Source organism: Pseudophryne corroboree, chromosome 11 (genome assembly GCF_028390025.1).
Source record: "Pseudophryne corroboree isolate aPseCor3 chromosome 11, aPseCor3.hap2, whole genome shotgun sequence".
In the NCBI taxonomy this organism is placed as follows: domain Eukaryota; kingdom Metazoa; phylum Chordata; class Amphibia; order Anura; family Myobatrachidae; genus Pseudophryne; species Pseudophryne corroboree.
In genome coordinates this window covers 298,768,611-298,794,157 of record NC_086454.1, presented here as the reverse complement: position 1 = coordinate 298,794,157, position 25,547 = coordinate 298,768,611, and the positions used below count along the sequence as shown (strand labels likewise).

The window sequence follows — 25,547 nt, the reverse complement described above, 5'->3', positions numbered from 1 at the left end:
TTTTCAGCCGCAGTCCTTTCGTTCCTATAAGAACAAGCGGGCAAAAGGACAGTCATATCTGCCCCGAGGCAAAGGAAAGGGTAAGAGAGTGCACCAAGCAGCTCCCTCCCAGGAGCAGAAGCCCTCCCCGGCTTCTGCAAAGCCCTCAGCATGACGTTGGGGCTTTACAAGCGGACTCAGGGGCGGTGGGGGGTGGACCCCTGGATCCTGCAGGTAGTATCTCAGGGTTACAGGTTGGAATTCGAGAAGTCTCCCCCTCGCCGGTTCCTAAAGTCTGCTCTGCCAACGTCTCCCTCAGACAGGGCGACGGTATTGGAAGCCATTCACAAGCTGTATTCTCAGCAGGTGATAGTCAAGGTACCCCTCCTACAACAGGGAAAGGGGTATTATTCCACACTATTTGTGGTACCGAAGCCGGACGGCTCGGTAAGACCTATTCTAAATCTGAAATCTTTGAACCTGTACATAAAAAAATTCAAGTTCAAGATGGAGTCACTCAGAGCAGTGATAGCGAATCTGGAAGAAGGGGACTTTATGGTGTCCTTGGACATCAAGGATGCTTACCTGCATGTCCCAATTTGCCCTTCACATCAAGGGTACCTCAGGTTCGTGGTGCAAAACTGTCATTATCAGTTTCAGACGCTGCCGTTTGGATTGTCCACGGCACCTCGGGTCTTTACCAAGGTAATGGCCGAAATGATGTTTCTTCTGCAAAGAAAAGGCGTATTAATTATCCCTTACTTGGACGATCTCCTGATAAGGGCAAGGTCCAGAGAACAGCTGGAGGACGTAGTAGCACTAACCCAAGTAGTGCTGCAACAGCACGGGTGGATTCTGAATTTTCCAAAATCTCAATTGACCCCGACGACACGTCTGCTGTTCCTGGGAATGATTCTGGACACGGTTCAGAAAAAGGTGTTTCTTCCGGAGGAGAAAGCCAGGGAGTTATCCGAACTTGTCAGGAACCTCCTAAAACCAGGAAAAGTGTCTGTGCATCAATGCACAAGAGTCCTGGGAAAAATGGTGGCTTCTTACGAAGCGATTCCATTCGGCAGATTCCACGCACAAACTTTTCAGTGGGATCTGCTGGACAAATGGTCCGGATCGCATCTGCAGATGCATCAGCGGATAACTTTGTCTCCACGGACAAGGGTGTCTCTTCTGTGGTGGTTGCAGAGTGCTCATCTGTTAGAGGGCCGCAGATTCGGCATACAGGACTGGGTCCTGGTGACCACGGATGCCAGTCTGAGAGGCTGGGGAGCGGTCACACAGGGAAGAAACTTCCAGGGAGTGTGGTCAAGCCTGGAGATGTCTCTTCACATAAATATACTGGAGCTAAGAGCGATTTACAATGCTCTAAGCCTGGCAAAACCCCTGCTTCAGGGTCAGCCGGTGTTGATCCAGTCGGACAACATCACGGCAGTCGCCCACGTAAACAGACAGGGCGGCACAAGAAGCAGGAGGGCAATGGCAGAAGCTGCAAGGATTCTTCGCTGGGCGGAAGATCATGTGATAGCACTGTCAGCAGTGTTCATTCCGGGAGTGGACAACTGGGAAGCGGACTTCCTCAGCAGACACGATCTACACCCGGGAGAGTGGGGACTTCATCCAGAAGTCTTCCACATGATTGTGAACCATTGGGAAAAACCAAAGGTGGATATGATGGCGTCCCGCCTCAACAAAAAACTGGACAGGTATTGCGCCAGGTCAAGAGACCCTCAGGCAATAGCTGTGGACGCTCTGGTAACACCGTGGGTGTTCCAGTCAGTGTATGTGTTTCCTCCTCTGCCTCTCATACTAAAAGTACTGAGAATTATACGGCAAAGGGGAGTAAGAACGATACTCGTGGCTCCGGATTGGCCAAGAAGAACTTGGTACCCGGAACTTCAGGAGATGCTCACGGAAGATCCGTGGCCTCTACCTCTAAGACGGGACCTGCTTCAGCAGGGACCGTGTCTATTCCAAGACTTACCGCGGCTGCGTTTGACGGCATGGCGGTTGAACGCCGAATTCTAAGGGAAAAAGGCATTCCGGAAGAGGTCATCCCTACCCTGGTAAAAGCCAGGAAGGAGGTGACTGCACAACATTATCACCGCATTTGGAGAAAATATGTTGCGTGGTGTGAGGCCAGGAAGGCCCCGACGGAGGAATTTCAACTGGGTCGATTCCTACATTTCCTGCAAACAGGATTGTCTATGGGCCTCAAATTAGGGTCCATTAAGGTTCAAATTTCGGCCCTGTCGATTTTCTTCCAGAAAGAATTGGCTTCAGTTCCTGAAGTCCAGACTTTTGTAAAAGGAGTACTACATATACAGCCCCCGGTTGTGCCCCCAGTGGCTCCGTGGGATCTTAATGTAGTTTTGGATTTTCTCAAATCCCATTGGTTTGAGCCACTCAAATCGGTGGATTTGAAATATCTTACATGGAAAGTAACCATGCTACTGGCCCTGGCTTCAGCCAGGAGAGTGTCAGAATTGGCGGCTTTATCGTATAAAAGCCCATATCTGATTTTCCATTCGGACAGGGCAGAACTGCGGACGCGTCCTCAGTTTCTGCCTAAGGTGGTTTCAGCGTTTCACCTGAACCAGCCTATTGTGGTGCCTGCGGCTACTAGCGATTTGGAGGATTCCAAGTTGCTGGACGTTGTCAGGGCATTGAAAATATATATTTCAAGGACGGCTGGAGTCAGAAAATCTGACTCGCTGTTTATACTGTATGCACCCAACAAGCTGGGTGCTCCTGCTTCTAAGCAGACGATTGCTCGTTGGATTTGTAGCACAATTCAACTTGCACATTCTGTGACAGGCCTGCCACAGCCTAAATCTATCAAGGCCCATTCCACAAGGAAGGTGGGCTCATCTTGGGCGGCTGCCCGAGGGGTCTCGGCATTACAACTCTGCCGAGCAGCTACGTGGTCGGGGGAGAACACGTTTGTAAAATTCTACAAATTTGATACCCTGGCTAAAGAGGACCTGGAGTTCTCTCTTTCGGTGCTGCAGAGTCATCCGCACTCTCCCGCCCGTTTGGGAGCTTTGGTATAATCCCCATGGTCCTGACGGAGTCCCAGCATCCACTAGGACGTCAGAGAAAATAAGATTTTACTTACCGATAAATCTATTTCTCGTAGTCCGTAGTGGATGCTGGGCGCCCATCCCAAGTGTGGATTGTCTGCAATACTTGTACATAGTTATTGTTACAAAAAAATCGGGTTGTTATTGTTGTGAGCCGTCTGTTCAGAGGCTCCTACGTTTGTCATACTGTTAACTGGGTTCAGATCACAGGTTGTACGGTGTGATTGGTGTGGCTGGTATGAGTCTTACCCGGGATTCAAAATCCTTCCTTATTGTGTACGCTCGTCCGGGCACAGTATCCTAACTGAGGCTTGGAGGAGGGTCATAGGGGGAGGAGCCAGTGCACACCACCTAGTCCTAAAGCTTTTATTTTTGTGCCCTGTCTCCTGCGGAGCCGCTAATCCCCATGGTCCTGACGGAGTCCCAGCATCCACTACGGACTACGAGAAATAGATTTATCGGTAAGTAAAATCTTATTTTTTCAGCGACTAGCCCGCACCTGGCTAGCCACCTTCCGTTTCCACCCAGAAACACCCTCTGAAAACCAATCTCTCTGTGCGCAATTCTGATCTGCATCGAAGAGCGGTAACCATCAGGATGCATGCACAAACTGAAAACATCGCCTGCTGGCATCCATCATCACCACTGCATCCCCCTCTGTATAAGGTTACTGTATGTAGACACTTCTAGGACTGGCTGGCAAAGCCGTAAGAGTATTCTTACCAGTGCCTGCCAGTATTACTGGGGTGCCAACCAGGGCCGTAACTACGTGTGTGCCAAGTGGGCCTGGCACACAGCGCAGTTGCCCTGAGGGCGCACGGCCAGCGGCACGTAATGAGTCAAATTGACTCATTACATGCCGCCTCTGCTGTGTGCCGTGCGCCACCGCGCTGTGGAGGAGAGCTGCAGCGCCGGGAAGCGGAGGAGGAGGGAGGGGGACTGGAGCCGCAGCAGCGCTATTTCATTAGTAGTAAGCGCCACTGCAGCAGCCCCCTCTCCTTCCGTATTGACTGCCCGGCGCTGCTTTAGATGCTGGGATGCGGTTCCTCCATCCCAGCATCCACAGCAGCGCCGGGCAGCCAATACGGAAGGAGAGGGGGCTGCTGCAGCGGCGCTTACTACCAATGACATAGCGCTGTTGCGGCTCCAGTCCCCCTCCCTCCTCCTCCTTGTCCGATGCCTGCACCGAGGGAGCTGCACGAGGAGCCTGACTGCCAGCAGGGAGATGGTAAGTATATCTCTCTTTCTCTCTCTCTCTCTTTCTCTCTCTCTCTCTCTCAGGGGGACACCGTCTGCCATAATGTGTAAAAAGGGGGCCTGGCTGCCGCAATGTGTGAAAAGGGGGACTGGCTGCCGTAATGTGTAAAAAGGGGGACTGGCTGCCGCAATGTGTAAAAAGGGGGACACCGTCTGCCGTAATATGTAAAAAGGGGGCCTGGCTGCCGCAATGTGTAAAAAGGGGGCCTGGCTGCCGCAATGTGTAAAAAGGGGGACGCTGGCTGCTGCAATGTGTATAAAGGGGGACACCATCTGCCGTAATGTGTAAAAACGGAGACGCTGTCTGCTATAATGTGTAAAAAGGGGGACGCTGGCTGCTGCAATGTGTATAAAGAGGGACACCGTCTGCCGTAATGTGTAAAAACGGGGACGCTGTCTGCTGTAATGTGTAAAAAGGGGACGCTGTCTGCTGTAATGTTAAAAAAGGGGACGCTGTCTGCTGTAATGTGTAAAAAAGGGGACGCTGTCTGCCATAATGTGTAAAAAGGGGACGCTGTCTGCCGTAATGTGTAAAAAGGGGGACTGTCTGCTGTAATGTGTAAAGAGGGGGACGCTGTCTGCTGTAATGTATAAAAGGGGCTCTACCTGGTGTAGTGGCGCTACTGTGCAGCGTAATTTGAATAATGGAGACTACTGTGCACCGTAGTATGAATTGCTATTATTTTGTGGCCACGCCCCTTCCCCATGAAGCCACGCCCCTATATATTTTTCACGCGCCTACGGCGCGCACTGCCCCTATCTTACATGGGGGGGGCGCCAATTTCGTTTCTTGCACACAGCACTAAAATGCCTAGTTACGGCACTGGTGCCAACCATCGCTCAGCTTTCCCAGCTACACTAATCTCACCATTGATTAGTAAATGGACTCCTAATTGTGGCTGAAGTTTACAGGAGGCCTTAATATTTTTGGAAGATGATGCTTACAACATTTGAATTGTAACTGCACCATCCTAGGAAGTAGCTAAACAAAAAAAAAAATCTATGGGAAAAAGAGCCAGATATGAAGGGGAAAAAACAAAACTATATATTACCGATTTTAAGTGTCCCATTCTTGAGGAAAATGTTTTTTGTCTTCAGATCTCGGTGCATAACTGATCTGAAAGTAAAAAAAAAAAAAATAACATAAAAATAAAAGCAAGAGTAAGTTAAACCTATTGACTCGATCTTCCCTCCATCCCTCCACAACTCACTGTCTCCTCGCAGTGTTAGAATTTGTTTATCCAGTACTGTGGTTTACAGATTAGTTACTTACATTTATTTATGAGTGGCATTGGCGTTTCTATCCAGAATTTAATACTTACCTTTCCGGAGTCCAACCTCAGGTGCTGCTGTCGCAGCAAAAATTGCAGGCAAAATGGCCGCTGCGCATGCGCAGTAGCCAAATTGGTCTCCGGAACATGGCAGGCCAGTGGTGGAACTACCACCAGTGCAAGCTGTGCCACTGTCAAGGGGCCCAAACCCAGCGCGGCATATAATGCGTAAAACTGACTCATTACATACAGCACACAGCCGCCTGCCGAGGAGAGGAGCGCAGCAGCCACGGGGAGGGGGGAAGGAGGAGGAGGGAGGGGGACTCGGGAGCTGCAGCAGCGCACTGTATTTGGTGGAGGCGCTGCTGCAGCTGTCCCTCTCCTTCACCATAGGCTGTCCTCCGCCGCTGTGAATGCTGGGATGCACTTCCCTCATCACAGCGGCGGAGGACAGCCTATGGTGAAGGAGAGGGACAGCTGCAGCAGCGCCTCCACCAATTACACTGCGCTGCTGCAGCTCCCGAGTCTCCCTCCCTCCTCCTCCTTCTCCCCTGCCCGGAATCATCATCTGCCATCAAGTTGCACCGAGGAGCCTGAGCCAGCGGAGACAGTAAGTATAATCTATTCTATCTATCTATTCTGTCTGTTTGCCTTAATGTGTCAAAAGGGGACGCTGTCTGCCGTAATGTGTATAAAGGGGTACGCTGTCTGCCTTAATGTGTAAAAAAAGGGGATGCTGTCTGCCTTAATGTGTAAAAAAGGGGATGCTGTCTGCCGTAATGTGTAAAAAGGGGACGCTGTCTGCCGTTATGTGTAAAAAGGGGGACGCTGTCTGCTGTAATGTGTAAAAAGGGGACGCTGTCTGCCGTAATGTGTAAAAAGGAGATGCTGTCTGCCGTTATTTGTAAAAAGGGGCACGCTGTCTGCCGTAATGTGGAAAAAGGGGACGCTCTCTGCCATTATGTGTAAAAAAGGGGACGTTGTCTGCTGTAATGTGTAAAAAGGGCACGCTGTCTGCCATAATGTGTAAAAAGGAGACGCTGTCTGCCGTAATGTGTAAAAAAGCGGACGCTGTCTGCCGTAATGTGTAAAAAGGACGCTGTCTACCGTAATTTGATATAAAGGGGGACACTGGCTGCTGTTATGTGTAAAAAGGGGACGCTGTCTGCCGTTATGTGTACAAAGGGGGATGCTGTCTGCCGTAATGTGTAAAAAGGGGACGCTGTCTGCCGTTATGTGTAAAAAGGGGGACACTGTCTGCTGTAATGTGTAAAAAGGGGATGCTGTCTGCCGTAATGTGTAAAAAAGCGGACGCTGTCTGCCGTAATGTGTAAAAAGGACGCTGTCTACCGTAATGTGTAAAAAGGGGAATCTGTCTGCCGTAATGTGTAAAAAGGGCTCTACCTGGTGTAGTGGTGCTACTGTGCGGTGTAATTTGAATAATGGAGACTACTGTGCACCGTTATATGAATTGGTATTATTATTTTGTGGCCACACCCCTTCCCCACAAAGCCACGCCCCTATATTTTTTGCGTGCGCCTACGTCGCGCACTGTTCCTGTTTTACATACCGGGAGGGGGGGGGGGGGGCTACGTTGCCGTTTCTTGCACACAGCACTAGAATGTCTAGTTATAGCACTGTTGCTAGGTATCCGTTTCCCTGGCCCTGAGCAGGTCCCTCTCACCAGATCCTCTCCAGGGGTGAGTGAGGGGGTGGACTTGGCTGGGATGAGGGGGGGGGGACCAAAGCATTTTGTTGCACCTGGGCCCACCGCTCGGTAGTTCCACCACTGTGGCAGGCACCATGTTTGCAGAAACCTGCACATTCGCAGTAGACGGTGTGCTGAGGAGGAGGCCCATCCGGAGGTGCACACGGGCCCCCCTCCTCTGTTAAAGCGCCCCTGATAAGTAGTAAAATGGACCCGGCATATTTCTGGATCAGAGATTCTAGTACAGGTCCCTCATTCATCAGCAGCTTAATCATTACAGGAGATAACGAATGACTTCAATGTTTTTTTTCCCACTGAGCTGCTAAGGGTGTTTGGGGAGGGGATCATGAATGTGGTTGGTATTAATGTTATGTGGTAACAAAGCGAAATAGGAGACTTGTAGGGGACTGGCGAGTTCCTATAACATATGCAAGGGGAATATGTTTCCACTAAATGCTGCAATATATTACCTCCCCCTGCACTGCTCAACTAGTATCATAGACCTCACCCGCATATCATAATCAAATAACACTTCCAAGAGTAGGAAAGTGCAATAATGGCGGACCCGCAGTAAGTTTTGTGTTGTCATCTGACCTTTTATAGCAAATGCACTTAAGATTGCCTATGAAAATGATAGCACTTGTAGGGGGTGGTATTCATGTGACCGCCGGTCAGCTGACCGACAGTCACATGACCTCCTCCACCAGCCCGACGGGTCACCGCCGGTCAGCCATACTACACCCCTTATAGGTGTGCAGCAATTAGCATGTTCCGCTGTTAGGAGCCGGGCCTCATGTTATGTTCACATACGAAAAAATAAGAATTTACTCACCGGTAATTCTATTTCTCGTAGTCCGTAGTGGATGCTGGGAACTCCGTAAGGACCATGGGGAATAGCGGGCTCCGAAGGAGGCTGGGCACTCTAGAAAGATTTAGGACTACCTGGTGTGCACTGGCTCCTCCCACTATGACCCTCCTCCAAGCCTCAGTTAGGACACCGTGCCCGGACGAGCAGACATAATAAGGAAGGATTTAGAATCCCGGGTAAGACTCTTACCAGCCACACCAATCACACCGTACAACTCGTGACACTATATCCAGTTTGACAGTATGAAAACAACTGAGCCTCTCAACAGATGGCTCAACAATAACCCTTTAGTTAACAATAACTATTTACAAGTATTGCAGACAATCCGCACTTGGGATGGGCGCCCAGCATCCACTACGGACTACGAGAAATAGAATTACCGGTGAGTAAATTCTTATTTTCTCTAACGTCCTAGTGGATGCTGGGAACTCCGTAAGGACCATGGGGATTATACCAAAGCTCCCAAACGGGCGGGAGAGTGCGGATGACTCTGTAGCACCGAATGAGAGAACTCCAGGTCCTCCTCAGCCAGGGTATCAAATTTGTAGAATTTTGCAAACGTGTTTGCCCCTGACCAAGTAGCTGCTCGGCAAAGTTGTAAAGCTGAGACCCCTCGGGCAGCCGCCCAAGATGAGCCCACCTTCCTTGTGGAATGGGCATTTACAGATTTTGGCTGTGGCATGCCTGCCACAGAATGTGCAAGCTGTATTGTACTACAAATCCAGCGAGCAATAGACTGCTTAGAAGCAGGAGCACCCAGCTTGTTGGGTGCATACAGGATAAACAGCGAGTCAGATTTTCTGACTCCAGCCGTCCTGGAAACATATATTTTCAGGGCCCTGACAACGTCTAGCAACTTGGAGTCCTCCAAGTCCTTAGTAGCCGCAGGCACCACAATAGGCTGGTTCAGGTGAAACGCTGACACCACCTTAGGGAGAAACTGGGGACGAGTCCTCAATTCTGCCCTATCCATATGGAAAATCAGATAAGGGCTTTTACATGATAAAGCCGCCAATTCTGACACTCGCCTGGCTGAAGCCAAGGTCAATAACATGACCACTTTCCACGTGAGATATTTCAGATCCACGGTTTTTAGTGGCTCAAACCAATGTGATTTTAAGAAACTCAACATCACGTTGAGATCCCAAGGTGCCACAGGAGGCACAAATGGGGGCTGAATATGCAGCACTCCTTTCACAAATGTCTGAACTTCAGGTACTGAAGCTAGTTCTTTTTGAAAGAAAATCGACAGAGCCGAGATCTGTACTTTAATGGAGCCTAGTTTTAGGCCCATATTCACTCCTGCTTGCAGGAAATGCAGAAATCGACCTAGTTGAAATTCCTCTGTTGGGGCCTTTTTGGCCTCGCACCATGCAACATATTTCCGCCATATGCGGTGATAATGCTTTGCCGTAACATCTTTCCTGGCCTTAATAAGCGTAGGAATGACTTCTTCCGGAATACCCTTTTCCTTTAGGATCCGGTGTTCAACCGCCATGCCGTCAAACGCAGCCGCGGTAAGTCTTGGAACAGACAGGGCCCCTGTTGTAGCAGGTCCTGTCTGAGCGGTAGAGGCCACGGGTCCTCTGAGAGCACCTCTTGAAGTTCCGGGTACCACGCTCGTCTTGGCCAATCCGGAACCACGAGAATGGTGTTTACTCCTCGCTTTCTTATAATCCTCAATACCTTTGGTATGAGAGGCAGAGGAGGGAACACATAAACCGACTGGTACACCCACAGTGTCACTAGAGCGTCCACAGCTATCGCCTGAGGGTCCCTTGACCTGACGCAATATCTTTTTAACTTTTTGTTGAGGCGGGACGCCATCATGTCCACCTGTGGTTTTTCCCAACGGTTTACCAGCATCTGGAAGACTTCTGGATGAAGTCCCCACTCTCCCGGGTGTAGGTCGTGTCTGCTGAGGAAGTCTGCTTCCCAGTTGTCCACTCCCGGAATGAACACTGCTGACAGTGCTAGTACATGATTCTCCGCCCATCGGAGAATTCTTGTGGCTTCCGCCATCGCCATCCTGCTTCTTGTGCCGCCCTGTCGATTTACATGGGCGACTGCCGTGATGTTGTCTGACTGGATCAGCACCGGCTGGTGTAGGAGCAGGGATTTTGCTTGACTTAGGGCATTGTAGATGGCCCTTAATTCCAGAATATTTATGTGAAGGGAAGTCTCCTGACTCGACCATAGTCCTTGGAAGTTTCTTCCCTGTGTGACTGCCCCCCAGCCTCGAAGGCTGGCATCCGTGGTCACCAGGACCCAGTCCTGTATGCCGAACCTGCGGCCCTCTAGAAGATGGGCACTCTGCAGCCACCACAGTAGCGACACCCTGGTTCTTGGAGACAGGGTTATCAAGCGATGCATCTGAAGATGCGATCCGGACCACTGGTCCAACAGGTCCCACTGAAAGATTCTGGCATGGAACCTGCCGAAGGGAATTGCTTCGTAAGAAGCCACCATCTTTCCCAGGACCCGCGTGCAGTGATGCACTGATACCTGTTTTGGTTTCAGGAGGTCTCTGACTAGAGATGACAACTCCCTGGCTTTCTCCTCCGGGAGAAACACCTTTTTCTGGACTGTATCCAGAATCATACCCAGGAACAGTAGCCGTGTCGTCGGAACCAGCTGTGACTTTGGGATATTCAGAATCCAGCCGTGCTGGTGCAGCACCTCCTGAGATAGTGCTACTCCCACCAACAACTGTTCCTTGGACCTCGCTTTTATTAGGAGATCGTCCAAGTACGGGATAATTAAAACTCCCTTTCTTCGAAGGAGTATCATCATTTCCGCCATAACCTTGGTAAATACCCTCGGTGCCGTGGACAGTCCAAACGGCAGCGTCTGGAATTGGTAATGGCAATCCTGTACCACAAATCTGAGGTACTCCTGGTGAGGATGGTAAATGGGGACATGCAAGTAAGCATCCTTGATGTCCAGGGATACCATGTAATCCCCCTCGTCCAGGCTTGCAATAACCGCCCTGAGCGATTCCATCTTGAACTTGAATTTCTTTATGTATGTGTTCAAGGATTTCAAATTTAAAATGGGTCTCACCGAACCGTCCGGTTTCGGTACTACAAATAGTGTGGAATAATAACCCCGGCCTTGTTGAAGTAGGGGTACCTTGATTATCACCTGCTGAGAATACAGCTTGTGAATTGCCGTTAGCACCGCCTCCCTGTCTGAGGGAGCAATTGGCAAGGCAGATTTTAGGAACCGGTGGGGACGCCTCGAATTCCAGCTTGTACCCCTGAGATACTATTTGCAGGATCCAGGGATCCACCTGTGAGCGAACCCACTGATCGCTGAAATTTTTGAGGCGACCCCCCACCGTACCTGGCTCCGCCTGTGGAGCCCCACCGTCATGCGGTGGACTTGGAAGAAGAAGCGGGGGAGGACTTTTGCTCCTGGGAACCTGCTGTTTGTTGCAGCCTTTTTCCCCTACCTCTGCCTCTAGACAGAAAAGACCCGCCTTTTCCACGCCTGTTTTTCTGGGTCCGAAAGGACTGAACCTGATAAAACGGCGCCTTCTTAGGCTGTGAGGGGACATGGGGTAAAAATGCTGACTTCCCAGACGTTGCTGTGGAAACTAGGTCCGAGAGACCATCCCCAAATAATTCCTCACCCTTATAAGGCAACACTTCCATGTGCTTTTTAGAATCTGCATCTCCTGTCCACTGGCGAGTCCATAAGCCTCTCCTAGCAGAAATGGACAATGCACTTACTTTAGATGCCAGTCGGCAGATTTCCCTCTGTGCATCTCTCATATATAAGACTGAGTCTTTTATATGGTCTATGGTTAACAGGATCGTGTCTCTGTCTAATGTGTCAATATTTTCTGACAGTTTATCTGACCAAGCAGCGGCAGCACTGCACATCCAAGCTGACGCAATAGCTGGCCTAAGTATAATGCCTGTGTGTGTATATACAGACTTTAGTATCGCCTCCTGCTTTCTATCAGCAGGTTCCTTAAGGGCGGCCGTATCCTGAGACGGTAGTGCCACTTTTTTAGACAAACGTGTGAGCGCTTTATCCACTCTAGGGGGTGTTTCCCAACGTGACCTATCCTCTGGCGGGAAAGGGAACGCCATTAGTACCTTCTTAGGAATTACCAATTTTTTATCAGGGAAAGCCCACGCTTCCTCACACACTTCATTTCATTCATCTGATGGGGGAAAAACTACGGGTAGTTTTTTCTCTCCAAACATAATACCCTTTTTAGTGGTACCAGTAGTTATATCAGAAATGTTTAACACCTCTTTCATTGCCTCAATCATACAGTGAATGGCCTTAGTGGGCATCAGGTTAGACTCATCGTCGTCGACACTGGCGTCAGTATCAGTGTCGACATCTGGGTCTGCTTGTGGTAGCGGGCGTTTTAAAGCCCCTGACGACCCATGCGATGCCTGGGCAGGCACGAGCTGAGAAGACGGCTGTCCCACATTTGGCATGTCGTCGATTTTCTTATATAGGGAGTCTATACGTGCACTCATTACTTTCCATAAGCTCATCCACTCAGGTGTCTGCCCCGCAGGGGGTGACATCCCTTCTAAAGGCATCTGCTCCGCCTCCACATCATTATCCTCATCAAACATGTCGACACAGCCGTACCGACACACCGCACACACACAAGGAATGCTCCGAATGAGGACAGGACCCACAAAAGCCCTTTGGGGGGACAGAGTGAGAGTATGCCAGCACACACCAGAGCGCTATATAATGCAGGGACTAACTGAGTTATGTCCCCTATAGCTGCTTTTTATATTATATATATGTAATGCGCCCAAATTTAGTGCCCCCCCTCTCTGTTTTTACCCTGTTCTGAAGTGTAGACTGCAGGGGAGAGCCAGGGAGCTTCCTTCCAGCGGATCTGTGAAGGAGAAATGGCGCCAGTGTGTCTGAGGAGATAGCTCCGCCCCTTTTCCGCGGCCTATTCTCCCGCTTTTTTCTGGATTCTGGCAGGGGAATTTACCACATATATAGCCTCTAGGGCTATATATTGTGGTATTTTTGCCAGCCAAGGTGTTTTTATTGCAGCTCAGGGCGCCCCCCCCCCAAGCGCCCTGCACCCTCAGTGACCGGAGTGTGAAGTGTGCATGAGGAGCAATGGCGCACAGCTGCAGTGCTGTGCGCTACCTTGGTGAAGACTGATGTCTTCTGCCGCCGTTTTTCCGGACCTCTTCTTGCTTCTGGCTCTGTAAGGGGGACGGCGGCGCGGCTCCGGGACCGAACACCAAGGACTGGGCCTGCGGTCGATCCCTCTGGAGCTAATGGTGTCCAGTAGCCTAAGAAGCCCAATCCGGCTGCAAGCAGGCGAGTTCGCTTCTTCTCCCCTTAGTCCCTCGCTGCAGTGAGCCTGTTGCCAGCAGGTCTCACTGAAAATAAAAAACCTAAACTATACTTTCTTTCTAAGGGCTCAGGAGAGCCCCTAGTGTGCATCCAACCTCGGCCGGGCACAAAATTCTAACTGAGGCTTGGAGGAGGGTCATAGTGGGAGGAGCCAGTGCACACCAGGTAGTCCTAAATCTTTCTAGAGTGCCCAGCCTCCTTCGGAGCCCGCTATTCCCCATGGTCCTTACGGAGTTCCCAGCATCCACTAGGACGTTAGAGAAATATATTTTGTTTTTCAGGAAGAGATTAAAATGATGCCCATCAGATGACGTCGGTGCATTACTAAATTAATTGATCTCCTTGGGGAGATACAGAAAACATGCACCGATGCTCGAGGATGTGTCTCAGAACCACCAAAACATCGTTTTATAAGAGGGATTTTATTTCAGAAAAATGTCACACCTCTCGTGAAGATAGTTGACCCCAAGAAGAAGTTGGATGAACCATTCCATGACATGTCCTTCGGTGAATGCCAAACCTCTGTCTCTCTGCTTTTGGATGTGGCAGTGCAGGTCTCCACCCTGGGAAATATAACAAGACATTTGCTATCACTATTTTTTAGTGCAACCTCCGACTTAGACTATATTCAGAAGCAATAACGGTGCACGTAACTGGCACAACCCCCCCCCCCCCCCCACACACACACACATTACCGCAGGCAAAAACACTGCAGACTAGAAGACACGTAGCAATATATTAAAGTAAGACCCAAGTCTTGTAAAGGATGTTACTGTACGTTCATTCCTTACTGTGTTTTCTAAGATAGTAAAGATGTGTCTTGCTGAAATACAGTTACAAACACCAGTAATTCCTCTCTAGAACAGGGATCTATACCTTTGTTGCGTGTTTTTATTATTACTATACAGCTTATCAATATGTTAAGTAATAATAAACATCACTAAAATAATTTATTCTATTCATTTGAAAAATGCTTTTTGTTTTGCTCTTTGGTTGGTTGCGATGACCGTACTGTGTAGTATATTTAATGCTACGGAGAGTTTTGGGTGACTTCCTCTACACCTAGGAGGTTATACAGTGGTATTACCCTGTATCTAGGGAGGCCAATCCCGGGCCATTTTTTCAATCCCGGGATTCGGGATTGAAAAACGGTCAATCCCGGGATTCCCGGGATCCCGGGATTGCAGTAGGGATCAGTGAAAGTTGTAGGGAGCAGCGCTGGAGGGAGGGTGTAGGTAGCGGTGTGGGAGGTAGGGAGGGTGTAGGTAGCGGTGCGGGAGGTAGGGAGGGTGTAGGTAGCGGTGTGGGAGGTAGGGAGGGTGTAGGTAGTGGTGCGGGAGGTAGGGAGGGTGTAGGTAGCGGTGCGGGAGGTAGGGAGGGTGTAGGTAGCGGTGTGGGAGGTAGGGAGGGTGTAGGTAGTGGTGCGGGAGGTAGGGAGGGTGTAGGTAGCGGTGCGGGAGGTAGGGAGGGTGTAGGTAGTGGTGCGGGAGGAAGGAAGAGTGTAGGTAGCGGTGCGGGACTCAGGAGGGAGGGTGTAGGTAGCGGCAGGGAGGGTTGGTAGCGGCGCGGGAGGGAGGAAGGCTGTAGGGACTAGGGAGCACCACTGACTGCACGGAGGGAGAGAGGCTGGATGTAAGTAATAGTACTTACTATTAGGCGGGCGGCAACCATGAACACACTGAGCGCGGCGGAATTTCAAATGAAGCGCCGGCCACCAGCCAACCAGAGCTGGAGGACCGGCAGCCAATCAGGGAAGCGGCCGCAGCAGTCGCTCCTGATTGGCTGCCGCTGCAGCTTCCTTGATTGGCTTCCGGTCCGCCAGCTCTGATTGGCTGGCGGCCGGCGCTACATTTGAAGTGCCGCTGCGTTCAACTTGTTCATGGCTGCCTCCCGCCTAATATTAGTAAGTAGTATTACTTACGCCCACCCTCCCGCGCATGCGCAGTATAATCCCGTGAATCCCGGGATTGGATGCTCCAATCCCGGGATTCAAATCCCGGCATTTTTGGGCCCAAATCCCAGGATCCCCCCGATCCTGATCCCGGGATTGGCCTCCCTACCTGTATCCTGAGGCTGGGGACAGAAGGCACCCACCTCACTAAGGATGTGAAATTCTCCCTGATGTGCCTCTGAAATGGTCCAGGAAGCACTCTGCAGCGATATACCTTCACTGATTTCTCCACGTGACCCATACAGGCGCACAGACAAACGAGCAAAGGTTTCTTATGGCAATAAACAGCAATGCGCTCAGCTGGAGATAGCCAAGAATGGAACACAGGGCTGGATCCAGGTGCCAACGCAACAGGAAAAAGTAGGCAAAGTTCCAACGGCCAGTACTTTGCGCAAGTGCACGACCCGTACTGCTCATGCATTGTCCAACGCAGTACGGCCGCAGACGTCAAGTGATTGTCAGTTTGCAGCCGTTTGGGGCGGGGAGGGAGCAGCATCGGCAGCCATCAGAGATTTCCTCGCCTCTTGGCCGGAGCTGCGGCGGCCGACCTGCATGACCTAATGGGTCACTCAGCCAGCCCATGGTGTCACAAGTAAGCATATGCATATATAAGTATCGGTGCTGCTTCCAAGTAAGCAGTAGCAATGCTCACTCTGTCCACAATGGATTCATGTCCCCAGCCCTAAGAGTTGGGTGTAAGGGCGTTTATGGGTCGTTAATATATGCCTCTCTGTACTGTACCATATATACGGACCTTCACGGAGGATATGAAAGCAGACTGTTGCTGGTGCACGAACAGATGTGTCTCATGGGAGTGCCAGTGGACAATTCTCTTTGATAGAGCTGTGTTTGCATCGTGGTGGCCCAGCCTCCCTTGTTTAATGTGGTGATTCACTGCATTTTAGAGTAGGCGACGGGGCGCCGTGTCTTCATGGCAATGCCCCCACTGTTTGAAGCCGCCATTCACTGCATTTTACAGCAGTGGGGAGTGCTAGGCTGATGTAAGTCAATGCAAATCGTATCATCCCCCCTCTGGGTGGATTATACAAGCATCCTAGGCTTGATGGACCATAGATACAAATAAGCCCCCTGTATATGCAGCCTTAAAATCATTTACATTTCAAAATGCTTGAAATATGTAATAGAAAAAAAGATAATAATACGACTATAATATTATTTAATGTTTCCATTTTAACTGTGCTCATAGTCTGCTAGAAGTTACTGTAGTTCCATGCGAGGTGTGAATATATGTTTTGTCTAACACTCCTTTCGCTTGGAAGGATTCTGTCTGGAAAACATTTTCAGGGAAATCAATACCAAGCTGCAAGCAAAAGGAACTTTATGTAGAGTCAGGAGGGGAATAGTGAAGAGCCAACAGGTCTTACCATTATCCAAGGCTGAAGTGAGAGTACATTCTGCCTTATGTGAGAAATCACTCCCTAAAGAGCATAGTGAATGGGATTGTGCTACTATTTGTTTTAGTTTTAAACGTCTAATAAAAGACCTAAAAATAAAATAAAGATTCCAATGCCGGTCAAGAACCATCTTCTCATCTTATAATTAAAAAAATAAAATAAAAAGCAAACACAGTATACAAAAACATTGTACAGGAGACGTATCAAGCCATGGAGAGAGAAAAATTGGAGAAGTGTGTCATATATGTGTCAGTATTAAGGATGTTAGGGACCCACCTGATCAGGTTCACTTTGACGTGGTATGTGGGCTACATTTTTTGGCAGGACATGTGCTAAGAACCTTATTTATACGCCAAGTTCAATTGTTGAGTTTATTATAATTGTTTTGATTATCAGTGTTCTTCATGCTTAGAGTATGCATCTGTGTGTTCATTTTTTCCTATTAAATGACAGACAGATGCCGGTTGGTTGGTTGCTATGGGCAACTTCCCCATTTTATTTCTCTCAAAGGTTTGATATCTTTCCCCGTGTATGTACCGGTAATACACAAAAAAGATGAAAAGTAAATATACACTTCTGTCAGCGCTTACTTTTACTCTCTGGGTGTCTCCCCAGCCTCCCAGGATACCTACTGTCACCAGGTCAGTATCAGGATCCCAGTGTTTGTGATGCTGGCGGTCAGAATACCGACAGCGGCATCCCAACGTGCAGGATCCTGAAACCTGTTTGGTAAGTTTACTAATACTAATCCCCTATGCCCCTAACCCTCCCCCGCCCCCCAGCAGCCTGACCTAACCCTCCCCCCATAACCTAACCCTCCCCCCTAGCAGCCTAACCCTAACAATCCCCCTGCAGTCTAAACGTAACCTTCCCCAGAATTCTGACCTATCTTCCCCCCCCCGGCAGCCTAACCCTAACTCTCCCCAGTGGTGCCTAACCCCCCTCTCTCCCCACAGCCTAACCCTAACCATTTCCCCTGCAGCCTAAACCTGAGCTCTGCCTGCAGCCTGACCCTAACCCGGCCCAGCATACCTACGAGTGGGATGCCAGCAGTGGTGATTTCGGTGCAGCATTTTGATCTATGTCTGGGTTCTGGCGCCAGTTTTCCGACCTGTGTTTGGATTCCGACTGCTGGCATCCCGATTGCCGGTATGGTGATCGGGGTCCATGGTCATCACTGTCATGATCTTCATCTCCACGCTACTTGCCCCTCAGGTGTTTACGCCTCCATGCCTAGTCCCCCCTTCCCCACTTTGCTCTTCTGTCTGCCCCAGTCTGCTCTCACATTTTCTAACCATAAATCTACTGTATGTCCACTCCTCCATGTGTGTTCCCACATTTTCTTTTTGTCTCCCATAAATGCTATATGCTTCCCCAACACTGTAAGTTACCCCACCCCTGTGTGTCTCTAACAGCCCCCACCTCCCGTCCCTGAGTACTCATTGCATGGCACCACCGTCTTATCTGCAATCATCAGTGTGGCCTGCCTAATAAGAATATCATTCTTGGGAGGCCCTGTAAGATGCCTTCATAGTTCATACACAGTTTCCAGTCGCATCTGCAGACCACAAGTTCATATGCAGACGTCTTGGCACTGTAGGCCGTGAGCTGCCAATCAATATTCAATCTCAGTCATAAACATGGAGGGCCTAATTCTGAGCCAGAATTAAATGGCCGCATGCTGCCTGAAGGACCTGTCCCATCAGTGCCATTCTCATTCTACCTCCTAAGGGCAACTTACGTGGCACTGCCCAAGAGTAAGCAAATTGTGGAGAATAGTGGCATGACATCTATTATCCCATCATCAACAGCGCCCATCATATAGGCATCATTAACAGCACCTTTGTCAAATACACCAAAGCCTTTAGCAAATACGCGTAGTGTATGATAATATGTACCTGCGCCAGGATACCTCCACTATCCGCGCACGCAGTACGTACCTCGCAGTATTCTGTAACAATGCAGAAGTCGTCATTCTCCAGGAAGCTCCCGAGAAACTGGACAATTAATGGATGACGGAGGCTGCCAAGGAGCTTGGCCTCTCTAGCTGACGGTAGCGTGGCATCGGCCTTCACGTTACCAAATGGAATTCTCTTGATGACTTTCCTAGAAAAATAAATACAGAATCGAGTGGTGAGAACAGAGAGGTACATAAGAGGGCAAGTGTTCCATATCTCAGCCATAAACACAGCCTGATGCTGAGTGGCCACAAGTGCGGATGGCCGTGGAGGCCAGATCTACTGTCTTACGCTAAGGCAAGTATCTGTACGTCTGCATGCCTATGGGAGCAGCAGCTGTGGAAGGCAGAACACAGGGTGGTCCACCCTTTGCTCTTCCTTCCACAGCTGCCACTGCCATTCATTAGTATCAACACTTACACCTGCCCCATGCTGAGTACAAAAGATGGATGAGAAACCATACACATGCCTCGTACTAGCATGGACGTCTGGCTACACACAGATGACACTGCCATGAGAAGGATTATATTTGTGCACTCGCAAACGTATCCATGCAGATGCCACCCAGAAAAGCCCAAATTCACTGACCGAGAAAGGCTTATTAAGCAATTGCGTTTTGCAGCGCGGTCCGCTGATAATCCCCCATTACCTCCCCAATCGGCCTCTTCTTGTCAATCACTCTGTATCAGTGGCGTCAGAACGCTTTTTGGTTGGGGGGGGGGGCAAGATATAATTTCAGTTTGGCGCCCCTAAATATCTAAATGTCGCCCCCTCTGTTATACCTCATAACAAAAATGGAGAGAGAGATGTAGAGAGAGACATGGCGAGAGAGAGACATGGAGAGAAAGAGAGACCTGGAGACAGAGACACATGGAAAGAGAGAGATGGGGAGAGAGATACATGGAGAGAAACGCATGGATGGTGAGAGAGAGAGAGAGGTATATCACCATCAGCAGAATGTGTGCCCAGGAGAGCAGTTACCTGGAGGTTTTCGGGAGGAGGTTGCAAGGTCTCTCCGGCCAGGTAGAGGTTCTGCAGGGGCTCTCAGGGCGTCACTCACATGTAGGCAGTGGTCCAGCAAAAATTTGGTGGCCGTGGGGGTAGGGGGGGGGGGGGTGTAGGGAGGAGAAGGGGAGGATAGGCAGTGACAAGGCGGATGATGCAGGATGGTGTAAGGCGTAACTATAACTTTGTGGTTCACATAGAAAAATCTTGACAGGGCCTTCCCTGCCCCCCGCCGTTGTCACTTCAATACCCCTTAGGGGATCAAGAAAGAGAGCGAGAGAGAAAGACAAAGCAGGTATCAGGGGTAGAGAGAAAGAGAGGTGCGAGAAAGAGAGGGAGGTCAGGGAGAGAGAGAGAGAGGGTTTCACGGAAAAAGAGGGAATGAGCAAGAGATAGGAGCGAGAGAGAGAGGGTGTAAAGGCGGGTACACACTAGGTGACGGGGAAATGCTGGCGATCAACGATATAGTTCGTATACACTGATCGTTATCGTTCAACGATAACGATCAATGTAGTCATCGCCGGAATTCCAGGCCATGATGCTCAGCCCAACATTGACAGGTTAAGCTACATGTCAGCTCAATATTGGTGATCGCTGAACGGTGTGCGGGAGCGTGCCTCATTCATCGGTCACCGATATTGCCCACATACACACTGGACGATATAAGACTAAAAATAAACGATTAAGACTTTTATGTCGTTGTCGTTTATTTTTTAGGCTAAAATCGCCTAGTGTGTACCCCCCTTAAGGGAGAAAGAAAGTGTCAGGGACAGAGAGAGAGTGTGTGTCAGAGGGAGAGCGGGTCAGCAAGAGCGACAGACTGAGGTAGAGAGAGAGACTGTCAGGGGGAGAGACAGTGTTAGGGAGTGAGGAAGAGACAGTGTCAAAAAGAGAGACCGACAGTGTCAGGGAGAGAGAGAGACAGTGCCAGCAGGGAGGGAGAGAGAGCTAGACAGCATCAGGGAGAGACATTGTCACAGAGAGAGATAGAGTGCCAGGGAGAGAGAGACAGTGTCAGGAAGAAAGTGAGGGAGAGAGAGTGTGTCAAGAAGAGAATGAGGGAGATGATGTCAAAGAGAGAGAGTGTAGGGAGGGGACAGAGAGACATTGTCAGGGAGAGAGTTGAGAGGGAGAGCTAGAGAGGTGGGGCAGCCCGAGACACTACCTTTACAGTCTACAGCACAGCACAGGTCTCTTATGGGGGCTGGCACTTCACGGCATTAGGCCCCGCTCCTTAAATACCCGCAAATTGCGGTACTGCCACCGGGAGCCTGCCAGGGCAGGTAGGTTAGTGGCAGAGTAGACTGTGCCAGGCTAGTCCCCCCCTCTCCCATTACATACTCCGTGGCTGCAGGCAGGGCCAGCCCGAGCCTCCTTTTTTTTGCAAGCGAAAATATATTTTGGCGCCCCTTAGTGGAATTTATAGGAGCGTGGTTTCATAGGGAAGAGACGAGGCCATAGAATAGTACCAATTCACATTACACCTTACAGCAGCATGCGCTAGTCACATTACACCTCACAGCAGCGTCCGCTAGTCACAATACACCTCACAGCAGCGTCCGCTAGTCACATTACACCTCACAGCGGCATCCGCTAGTCACATTACACCTCACAGCAGCGTCCGCTAGTCACAATACACCTCACAGCAGCGTTCGCTAGTCACATTACACCTCACAGCGGCATCCGCTAGTCACATTACACCTCACAGCAGCGTCCGCTAGTCACAATACACCTCACAGCAGCGTCCGCTAGTCACATTACACCTCACAGCGGCATCCGCTAGTCACATTACACCTCACAACGGCGTCAGCTAGTCACATTACACACCTCACAGCGGCGTCCGCTAGTCACATTACACCTCACAACGGCGTCAGCTAGTCACATTACACACCTCACAGCGGCGTCCGCTAGTCACATTAAACACCTCACAGCGGCGTCCGCTAGTCACATTACACCTCACAGCGGCGACCGATAATCACATTACACAGCACAGCGGCGTCCGCTAGTCACATTACACAGCACAGCGGCGTCCGCTAGTCACAATACACCTCACAGCGGCGTCCGCTAGTCACATTAAACACCTCACAGCGGCGTCCGCTAGTCACATTACACCTCACAGCGGCGACCGATAGTCACATTACACAGCACAGCGGCGTCCGCTAGTCACATTACACAGCACAGCGGCGTCCGCTAGTCACAATACACCTCACAGCGGCGTCCGCTAGTCACATTAAACACCTCACAGCGGCGTCCGCTAGTCACATTACACCTCACAACGGCGACCGATAGTCACATTACACAGCACAGCGGCGTCCGCTAGTCACATTACACAGCACAGCGGCGTCCGCTAGTCACATTACACAGCACAGCGGCGTCCGCTAGTCACATTACACAGCACAGCGGCGTCCGCCAGTCACATTACACAGCACAGCGGCGTCCGCTAGTCACATTACACAGCACAGCGGCGTCCGCTAGTCACATTACACAGCACAGCCGCGTCCGCTAGTCACATTACACAGCACAGCCGCGTCCGCTAGTCACATTACACAGCACAGCCGCGTCCGCTAGTCACATTACACCTCACAGCGGCGTCCGCTAGTCACCTTACACAGCACAGCGGCGTCCGCTAGTCACATTACAAAGCACAGGGGCGTCTGCTAGTCACATTACACAGCACAGCGGCGTCCGCCGCTAGTCACATTACACAGCACAGCGGCGTCCGCTAGTCACATTACACAGCACAGCGGCGTCCGCTAGTCACATTACACCTCACAGCGGCGTCCGCTAGTCACATTACACCTCACAGCGGCATCCGCTAGTCACATTACACCTCACAGCGGCGTCCGGTAGTCACATTACACAGCACAGCCGCGTCCGCTAGTCACATTACACAGCACAGCCGCATCCGCTAGTCACATTACACAGCACAGCGGCGTCCGCCAGTCACATTACACCTCACAGCGGCGTCCGCTAGTCACCTTACACAGCACAGCGGCGTACGCTAGTCACATTACACAGCACAGCCGCGTCCGCTAGTCACATTACACAGCACAGCGGCGTCCGCTAGTCACCTTACACAGCACAGCGGCGTCCGCTAGTCACATTACACAGCACAGCGGCGTCCGCTAGTCACATTACACAGCACAGCGGCGTCCGATAGTCACATTACACCTCACAGTGGCGTCCGCTAGTCACATTAGACAGCACAGTGGTGTCCGCTAGTCACATTACACCTCACAGCGGCGTCCGCTAGTCACATTAGACAGCACAGTGGTGTCCGCTAGTCACATTACACCTCACAGCGGCGTCCGCTAGTCACATTAGACAGCACAGTGGTGTCCGCTAGTCACATTACACCTCACAGCGGCGTCCGCTAGTCACATTACACAGCACAGTCGCGTCCGCTAGTCACATTACACAGCACAACCGCGTCCGCTAGTCACATTACACCTCACAGCGGCGTCCGCTAGTCACCTTACACAGCACAGCGGCGTCCGCTAGTCACATTACACAGCACAGCGGCGTCCGCTAGTCACATGGGAGAGAGAGCAGCCTGTATCCAAGGCGGGCAGCAGCGGCGCTGTACAGCGAGTGACGGTGATTCACTCACTGTCAGCAGCGGCGGGGATTTGATGAAACCCGGAATGGACAAGTTTCCGGAGCACCTGACCGGATCAGCTCCCTGCAGCGACCTCTGCGACTGGGGAGCATAAACAGTGGGTATGGGGTCACTTATTAATTATTCATTTATTCATGCATTAAAAACATTTGCCCCGTCCTATGCAGCCATATTTATATAGATAGATAGGTGCAGGACCAGCAGCTATCTCAGTGCTCCCACTCCCTCTGTCTGGGAGCAGCAGCAGGGTAGGTAGGAGGCTGTCAGCCCTGCACAGTATCACTATGCCCGGGGGTAGCGGCAGCAGGGTAGGTAGGAGGGCTGACAGTCTTCAGGCAGTGCGGGAGCAGCAGCAGCTTCGAGCTGGCAATGATCTCTCCCTCCCCGCTGACAGCCCATCGCGGACACTCCCCTGGACACAGCTCCCCAGCGGCAGTGCTCGATGCAGTGACCTGATCCTGTCCGGCGCTCTACGCGGACGCGGTAGTCCGCAGCTCTGGCTGCAGGGGGTTTCAAGAAGGAGCCACTGTAGGAGGGGGCAGAGCCACTGTAGGGGAGGAGGTGGCACAATGGAGGTGTCCGTGACTGCCAGACGCGCTGAGGACGCCTGAGGAAGCAGGAAGTGCGGCAGCCGGCAGCAGTATTTCACCTGACCGTCTGCCGCTCCTCTGCTGCAATTGCTAGGCGCCTCGCACATTTTTGCGGGGGGCGAGCTGCCCCCTTGCCCCCCCCATTCCGACGCCCCTGCTCTGTATATATAGTATGTACTATTTTGTAGAATTAGAAGTCTACAATTAGAGTCAGGATGACAATGGTCAATTCACGTTAGGAAGGACAGGAAATACTTAAGGACAGGTTGTGCAAATGTGCAGAATTTTGTAGTAGAGATGAGCGCCGGAAATTTTTCGGGTTTTGTGTTTTGGGTTCGGTTCCGCGGCCGTGTTTTGGGTTCGACCGCGTTTTGGCAAAACCTCACCGAATTTTTTTTGTCGGATTCGGGTGTGTTTTGGATTCGGGTGTTTTTTTCAAAAAACACTAAAAAACAGCTTAAATCATAGAATTTGGGGGTCATTTTGATCCCAAAGTATTATTAACCTCAAAAACCATAATTTACACTCATTTTCAGTCTATTCTGAATACCTCACAATATTATTTTTAGTCCTAAAATTTGCACCTAGGTCGCTGGATGACTAAGCTAAGCGACCCTAGTGGCCGACACAAACACCGGGCCCATCTAGGAGTGTCACTGCAGTGTCACGCAGGATGTCCCTTCCAAAAAACCCTCCCCAAACAGCACATGACGCAAAGAAAAAAAGAGGCGCAATGAGGTAGCTGTGTGAGTAAGATAAGCGACCCTAGTGGCTGACACAAACACCGGGCCCATCTAGGAGTGTCACTGCAGTGTCACGCAGGATGTCCCTTCCAAAAAACCCTCCCCAAACAGCACATGACGCAAAGAAAAAAAGAGGCGCAATGAGGTAGCTGTGTGAGTAAGATAAGCGACCCTAGTGGCCGACACAAACACCGGGCCCACCTAGGAGTGTCACTGCAGTGTCACGCAGGATGTCCCTTCCAAAAAACCCTCCCCAAACAGCACATGACGCAAAGAAAAAAAGAGGCGCAATGAGGTAGCTGTGTGAGTAAGATAAGCGACCCTAGTGGCCGCCACAAACACCGGGCCCATCTAGGAGTGTCACTGCAGTGTCACGCAGGATGTCCCTTCCAAAAAACCCTCTCCAAACAGCACATGACGCAAAGAAAAAAAGAGGCGCAATGAGGTAGCTGTGTGAGTAAGATAAGCGACCCTAGTGGCCGACACAAACACCGGGCCCATCTAGGAGTGCCACTGCAGTGTCACGCAGGATGTCCCTTCCAAAAAACCCTCCCCAAACAGCACATGACGCAAAGAAAAAAGAGGCGCAATGAGGTAGCTGTGTGAGTAAGATAAGCGACCCTAGTAGCCGACACAAACACCGGGCCCATCTAGGAGTGGCACTGCAGTGTCACGCAGGATGTCCCTTCCAAAAAACCCTCCCCAAACAGCACATGACGCAAAGAAAAATTAA

At 50.6% G+C, this 25,547-nt stretch overlaps 1 protein-coding gene across 6 annotated transcripts in view; it reads right to left on the bottom strand.

Moving 5' to 3' along the window:
- The window catches only part of LOC134969512 (serine/threonine-protein kinase Nek11-like), an 840,206-nt gene that overhangs the window by 520,723 nt on the left and 293,936 nt on the right, over positions 1-25,547 (bottom strand). For all 6 annotated transcript variants that reach the window (XM_063945508.1, XM_063945509.1, XM_063945511.1 and 3 more), the window contains 3 exons: positions 18,840-19,005; positions 13,978-14,096; positions 5,381-5,445 (listed from right to left, as the gene is read on the bottom strand). In XM_063945508.1, coding sequence (XP_063801578.1) covers positions 5,381-5,445; positions 13,978-14,096; positions 18,840-19,005 — 350 coding nt within the window. The remainder of the gene's footprint in view (positions 1-5,380; positions 5,446-13,977; positions 14,097-18,839; positions 19,006-25,547) is intronic.